The 7,500-nt window shown below is 49.2% G+C and overlaps 1 protein-coding gene across 3 annotated transcripts in view; it reads left to right on the top strand.

The window, feature by feature from the left end:
• ncana (neurocan a) overlaps positions 1–7,500 on the top strand; it is a 52,291-nt gene that overhangs the window by 10,138 nt on the left and 34,653 nt on the right. For 2 of the 3 annotated variants that reach the window (XM_027023796.2, XM_027023798.2), the window contains exons 1-2: positions 4,910–5,099; positions 5,552–5,610. In XM_027023796.2, the coding sequence (XP_026879597.2) occupies positions 5,095–5,099; positions 5,552–5,610 (64 nt within the window). In that variant the 5' untranslated portion in view covers positions 4,910–5,094. Of the gene's footprint in view, positions 1–4,909; positions 5,100–5,551; positions 5,611–7,500 lie in introns of those variants that run through there. The other variant, XM_027023797.2, reaches the window with a different exon arrangement.

Raw genomic sequence — 7,500 nt, forward strand, 5'->3', positions numbered from 1 at the left:
AGGCGAGGATCTGGAAGGCGGCTGGTTGGATCGTGGGATGGGAGGGGGAGCAGTCCAGCTGGGTCGGGCAGCTGGTGCCACAGGTCGTGTCTCTGCTGCCTGCCCTCTGCGCCCGGGACCTGACCCTGACGGAGGCTCCGGCGTGGTCCTAACGCTCACTGGATCCTGACCCCGATGAACTCCAACTAAAGGCTCCGTGGTTTTAAAGGCGCTGAGCGAGGCAGGTGAACAAGATGGGGAGGCAGGCGGGCGGGGCGGGCGAGGCGGGCGGGCCGGCGGCCGAGGCAGGAGGGTGAGGCTGGCGTGCGAGGCAGGCGGCCGAGGCAGGCAAGCGGGTGATGCAGTCTTATGCTTCACTTACATCGGGCTTTTACATCACAGCCATTAGAGAGCTGGGTCACCTTCTTAGGTTTTTCAGTCACAGAATGGACAGAGTTCAGCTAATTAAACCTTTGCGTGCGTGTGTGCGTGTGTGCGACTGAGTAAAAGACAGAATAAGAGAGAAATCCATTCTCACATCTGTCACTTTCTATTTCTCTTTTCTATTTCTGTAAATTAATGTTCAAGCCACCCAATCCCAGTGCATTCTGGATTCTGGCATGTTTCTGAAGCGCCACATTTTTAGTTAGTAGAGGTGGGACTTTGCAAACAGCTTTTCACCATTTCAGTACAAGACACACATAAATGATAAGAATGAAGTATATGTTATAGTATAAGGAGTTACCCTGGATATGCTTCTCATAGCTCACAAACGATTAAACCCAAAAACGCAAGATACACACTAGTATGGCATGCTAATACGGCGTTGCCGTGGTTTCTGGTCAGGCCACACAGGTCATTGAGAATTTTTCGCCTTGACAGACTTGTCCGACTTTGCGGGCGGGCAGCATTTAAACATGGGAATCTGTGTCTGTGAAATAACACACATTATTGAGGGAATGACGACTTTTTTCAGTGCGTTCTCGGCCGGTACTCCGAAACCCTCCTCCGTCTTGACAGATGCGCTTCTCCCCCGGCAAAACGAGCCTCCTCTTTGAGTCTGTATGTACCATACACGCGAGCTGCCTGTGTGGTCTCCTTTTACCAGCTGCACAATTTCATTTGTTTCTTGCTCATTTTTGCGTTCACAGCTGTTGTTTATCTCAGTGTCGGGGGGGGGGGTTCGGTCATTTGTCGTGCACACGTTGTCTTGGACTCCACTTCACAGCCCAGCTCTTGCCTAGCTGCACCTCTGACCCGCCTAAAGTCCTTCCAGGTCAGATCAGCAGGCAGCGTGATTGGCTACAGTACCGGCGGGCCGTTAGGAGATTTGAAAAGTGCACGCGTCCGTCATCGCTTAGCCTTGTTTGGACTTCTGAGAGTAAAGGAGTGATAATGGTGTCCTTTTTGCTCAGTCGCTTTCGCTTTGTAGGTCTTCATTTCTTTCTGTGCCTGTGTGTAGGGGAGCAAGAGAGAGAGAGAGAGAGAGAGAGAGAGAGAGAGAGAGAGAGAGAGAGAGAGAGAGAGAGCGAGAGTTGGATTAGTTAGATATCACAATTGTTGCTCAAATTACCCCTTAGGTGGTAGTGGGTGGCATGGGTCTTTCAGTCAGACAGCCAACATAGCCGGGGTGGGAGAGTGTGTGGGGTAGAGCGAGAGAGAGACAAGAGGGGCCATAATTGTTTGGGTTTAGTCCGATTAAAGTATAATAAGGCTTCTTACAGTTGGCAGGACTGAGGATGTGAAGAGTGTGACAGCTCCACCAAAGCCCACATCCACGGCCTGAATCATGAGCTGCACTCCCTCAACCTTCCTCCCTCCCTCTCTGGATCCTCCCTCGCTCTCTCCCTCTTTCGCTCCCTTTCTTTCTCTCTGTCTCGCCCCCCCCCACACACACACCCTTGTGTGTTGCCTGATTGAAAGACATGCCCTGCCTTCCACCCACTACCACCTAGGGGGTAATTGGGGCAACAGCTGTGATATCTAACTAATCTAATTCTCTCTTTCTCTCTCTCTCACACACACACACACACACACATGTGCGCGCACACACACGCACACACACGCACACACACGCACACATCTGTTAGTCTGTTATATGCCAGTGTCTGGTCAGGTGTGTGGAGGGCTTTGTGCTGTGGATGTGCTGCTGACGTCTGAGCACTGCTCACGGACTGGTGCGTCACACACTCAGTGGTGCACCAGCCACTGTGGCTTCGCTGGGATCTAGCTGCATCCCCCTCTCTGGGGTGTGTGTGTGCAAGCGTGCTCTCCTCTGCAGCAGACACTGGATTATGGTCCGGATGCTGTTGGCTGGCCAAGCCGTGGTCTTCATTCTGGCTTCGAACCGTACATTTCTTTCTACTTGCAGTTTCACTTTTTTTTTTTTTTTTTTGATTGTCTTAATCATATGTGTGTGTGTGTGTGTGTGTGTGTGTGTGTGTGTGTGAGTCTGAATCAGTAATTACTTGCATACTCCTGTAGCAACGCTGTGTTTCCCCACAGTGCTGTTCAATGTGTGTGCAATTAGACTCTTGTTTTGCATCATGACATGCTAGCATACACACACACACAAACACACACACACACACACACACACACACACACAGAGTGCACCTTCTATCCTTTGTATCACCTAATCCCACCAACAGACACACACACACACCCACACCTGATGGCTATCATCTCCTTTATCTAGTGTGTGTGTGTGTGTGTGTGTGTGTGTGTGGATGCTGGTGTGTCATGTTGTGTATGAAGGTCAGCTGTTTTTAAATCCTATGGATCAGCAGAGTTAAAACCATCAACTTGAAAGCTTTTCCACCCATAATTCACTGCTCTGCCTGGTTTTTGGGCATTTGTACCAACTAACCCCCCCCACCCCCTTACCCACTCCATGCCCTCAGTAGGAGACGTAGCCGATAGATCGATGAGGGTCACGGCACCAACCCTGCAGCCTGCATTGGATGGTTCATCCATCACTCTTGCCCCTGGAGTTTTGATTAAGCTAACGCCCAGACCACGGCCTGTCTGCTCCTGGAGGATTTATGGTTCAGGGCCCAGACGGACGTCCTCGTGTTCACTGTAATGACACACAGCAGGGGAGATGTTGGGATATTAGCACCCAGTGCGCACGTGTGTGTGTGTGTGTGTGTGTGTTTATAGAGAGTAAGGGCTGGTATGTTCTTGCTGCTGGCAGTGATAGCAGAGCATCTTCAGTACTTCACTTCTACCTCAAGTAATATTCTTCCTCAAGCATTGCTCCAAGTCTTCCGACAAACACCTCCGTGCTGTCCGGTCGCATTCCCGTTAGCTGTCCCTCTGCGAGTGCGCGCTCTATCCCCTTACACAGTCTCCTCGTGTCCCGTCGAGAATATTCACGACGCCCCCCGGGCGTCTGGGAAACGCGAGCCTCCTCACGCACGCTGACCGGTCTGACCATCGTCTCCGCGTCTGTCCCGCGTGGGAGAGCGGCCCAGGCTCCCTCCCGTCGGCCGATCCGGACGGCGTCTTTGTGCTGTCCGACTCCGAGCTTTTAAGCACAGCCTGACAGGACGTGAAAAGCCAAGCGGTGGTGCGGAAGCAGGGGCGCAGGAGGGGGCGCTGGGTACAGTAGGGTGTGAGCCGCGTCAGGCTGCTCAGTCATTCAGAAACTCATTCGCCCATTTCAATCTCAATAGACCCCCCCAGCCAGTGCTGGAGTCGAAGCAGAGAGCACGGCCTTCCCAGGCCTGTAAATAAGACCCCATTTAGCTGTCGCCTTCTCTCTCTCTCAATTCAATTCAATTCAGTAAGCTTTATTGGCATGACCATATGTAGTAACAGTAATGCCAAAGCAGTATTACATTAAAACAACTTGACTGAACCTTTGCAAATGAGGAAATTAAGAATTCTGTTCTATTCTCTAAGAATTCTGTTCTATTCTTTCTCTCACTCTCTCACTAGCTCTCCGTTCCGTCCTTGTTGGTTTTGGAACGCTGGCCACAGTGCCACACCACGTTTCGTCACCTTTCCTCTACCAGCTTCCTCTCTCTTTACATTCCTTTCTGTCCATCTTTCTCTCAGCATGTCTCTTTCTTTCTTATTTTCTTTCTGTTTGCCTACCTGATTCTCTTTCCTCTCTGTCACTCTTTTTCTTTCTCGTGTGTCTCTGTGTCTCTGTGTCCTCTGTGCGCTGTGAGCTTACAAAGGTTGGGCTAGAGGCCAGTGCCACTCACGTCTCCAGACTGCTTGCTTTCTGTCTCTCTCTCTCTCGCTCTCTCTCTCTCTCTCTCTCTCTCTCTCTCTCTCTCTCTCTCTCACTCTGTCCTCCTCTCTCATGCTCTCTCTTTCTCACCCCCCCTCACTCCGAGGTGGTGGCATCTCCGTACTGTGCCCGGGCGGGGTGTGGGCACTAGGCGCTGTCCGCATGTTTAATGGATGGGCTGCATAAGCTCACTCTCCCCTGCTCAGTGCAAAGGCTCGAGCTGGCAAAATGAAAACAGGCAATCAGTGTGTTCACAGAGCCAGAGACATGCGCCCGCACAACCCCCCCGCCCCCACACACACACACACAAAACAACTTACACACACAAACCCCCCACGTGCATCTTTGTGTCTGTTATGCGCTGGTTGTTACATGTCCTGCAGCTTAGCTACACAGCACAAGGTGTTGAACTGAATTTGTGGTTTTAAAAACCCAAACAGTCATTACAGCATCTGCGCTCAGTGGCGGGGCTTGCATAATGAGACAATAAGATTAGAAGATTAAAGAGAACCTGTGGTAGAGCGTGGGACCACCCATGGAGAGAGAGAGAGAGAGAGAGAGAGAGAGAGAGAGAGAGAGAGAGAGGGGTGAGGGTTCTTCGGCAGAGGAGAACAAGAGAACCTCGGAGAGAACCCAGAAGAAGGAGCTCGGGTGGGGGGGGGGGGGGAGTATCAGAAGGGAGGATAAGGCAAAGAGACGGAGAAAAGGGAAGAACACAGAGGGAATGTCGTTAGGATCTCCGGCCTGCCTGACAGCCATTCTACATCTGCTTAAAAAGAGGAACTTTCCGGACTGTTCCAAGTCAGCGCACGTTGGCGCATTTACATTAAACTGTCACCTTCTCCCAGTCGTACCAGGGCGGGAGCAACGTGATGAGGTCTGTTGCTTCTTTAATTTTTCATCGGGAAAGTAAGTGTTAGCCACCAGTCTGGAGTGCGTGCGTGTGCGGGGGTGCTTGTGCGTGTGAGTGTGCGTGTGCGTGTGTTTTGTGACGTGTCTTCCTGGTTATGAGAGACTGGAGGTCAGGTTGTTGGTTTCTAGGTAATCAGCGCAGAATAACACCGGTACTGTAGAGGGGGGGAGGATTGTATGGCAGTGCTATAAAGTCTTTAGTGGGGTTCTTTCATCCTTAATGAACGTCTCTGTGTGTCCTTCGCACAGCTAGTAAATCTCCTTTGATTCTGGTCATGGCTGTAACACAGAGGGCAAAGTTTCCTCTATCTGAGAAATTCTGTTTGGCTTCTTCACAACTGAATCTTCTGTTTTCCTTTGTCTTTCTATCCCCATCCCATCATCACTCTATCACTCTATCACTCTCTCTCTCTCCAGGATGGGGTGTGTGTGTCCAGGCTCCGTGGCTGTGCTCCTGTATCTTGCTGCGGTCTGGGGTAAGTGCGGCACGTCTCGGCTTACTCTTCGGAACGCCGTCTTCTCTGAAGGCCCCAGCGACATTCCTCTAGAAACACGAACCACTAATTCATCTTAAAGGACTTTAAGATGCAATGTTTTGAATCAGCTTTACAGGAATAATAAGGTGAGAAGTTACCTTATTATTCCTGTAAAGCTGATTCAAAACATTGCAATCATGTCTGTTGAGGTGATTGAATTTTTAGAAATGTTATGGGTTGAAATCATCAGAGCACAACAACTATGTTAACAATATGGCATTTTCTACTGAAATTGTGAGTTCATGGTTTGAAACCCCACTGAAATACTATATCACAGTTCCAAATATAGTCAGAAGTGGTTGATTTATCAAACACATGCAGTAGTGCGGACGATACTGGAAGAGTAAAGGAAAATTGCTTTGTATAGCAACAGCATCGCAATGGTGTTCGTAAAAGGTCAATGCTCCAGATGTCAAATGAACTCGTTAGCTTGTTTAATCACATTTCATAGGCTACCAGTTGCTATGGAAAGAAACAGGATTAACCAGTGGGGACCATGCTTTTTTTCAGTTTCTATTTGAAAACTACAACCAGCTACAGCAGTGGAAGGTCAGATCAATGTAAAACAACACATCAGCGACTCCAGTTGTTCTCACAAAAACGATTAAGAACTGAAACACATCGTGCGCTCTCCAAACTAGAGGTGCGAGCTGACGTATTTTACACACGGTGATTTCACATAGAACCCCCCCCCCCCCCATTAATTCCTGGCTCTCAGCTGACGTATGCACTTAACAAACAGAATTGTGTCAAAGCTGTATTTTACAAGCATTATGCACATATGTGAGGTGAATAAATAAGTAAATAAACACTGTAAGGAAATAATTGGATCTTTAGTGTGCTCTGAATCTGCCCCTTAATATCGTAGTATTAGTGCGCTGAAAGCACATACCCGCAGAGTAACGGAGTCAGTGGCCTTCCATATATCCCATTCTGAAATCTCCCACGCATTACACCTCAGCGAACACACACACACACACACACACACAGAAACACACAGAAACACATCCGCGCACACACACACACACACACACAAGCACAAACGCATACACACACACACACACGCATACACATGTGCGCGCACACACACACATACACAGAAACACACACACACACACATACACAAACACATACGCGCACATACACACACAAGCACAAACGCATACACACACACACACGCATACACATGTGCACGCACACACACACATACACAGAAACACACATATACACACATACATATGCACAAACACAAACACGCAAGAAACACACATACACATACACACACACATATAATAATAATAATAATAATAATAATAATAATAATTTCAGTTTACATAGCAAGTTTCTCATAACCAAGACCTATCAGTGCACAAAGCCTGTCTCTGCTCAACCAGCCTCATGAGTCCCATGGATCTGTCTGAGGATCTGAGTGTCTGTCCCACATCTTAGGCCAAAAGCTGCCTCGGTCATCTGGCCTTCTGTAACACTCCCTTGGCCAGTAGTTTGGCTTCTCAGGGTGAGCAGGCAGAGCTGGTGGGGAAGCCCCCCACCCCCACCCCTGTTAGGCCTGTTAGGCCTGTTAGGCCAAATCTGGCTCCAGTGTCTTTTCCCCAAGCCCCTAGACATACAACAGCCTGTAGAGCATCTGGGTCTTTGACTGGGCCATGGTGTGTGTGTGTGTGTGTGTGTGTGTGTGTGTGTGTGTGTGTGTGTGTGTGTGTGTGTGAGTGTTATAGGGATTAAGTGATAAAAGAATGGTTTATACAAAGTTTTCAGAGGTCAGTGTGTAGTGGTCAGTGTGCAGTGTTCAGTATAAAGTGTGCAGGGGTC

The sequence above is a fragment of the Electrophorus electricus genome, chromosome 7, assembly GCF_013358815.1.
Source record: "Electrophorus electricus isolate fEleEle1 chromosome 7, fEleEle1.pri, whole genome shotgun sequence".
NCBI classification, from domain to species: domain Eukaryota; kingdom Metazoa; phylum Chordata; class Actinopteri; order Gymnotiformes; family Gymnotidae; genus Electrophorus; species Electrophorus electricus.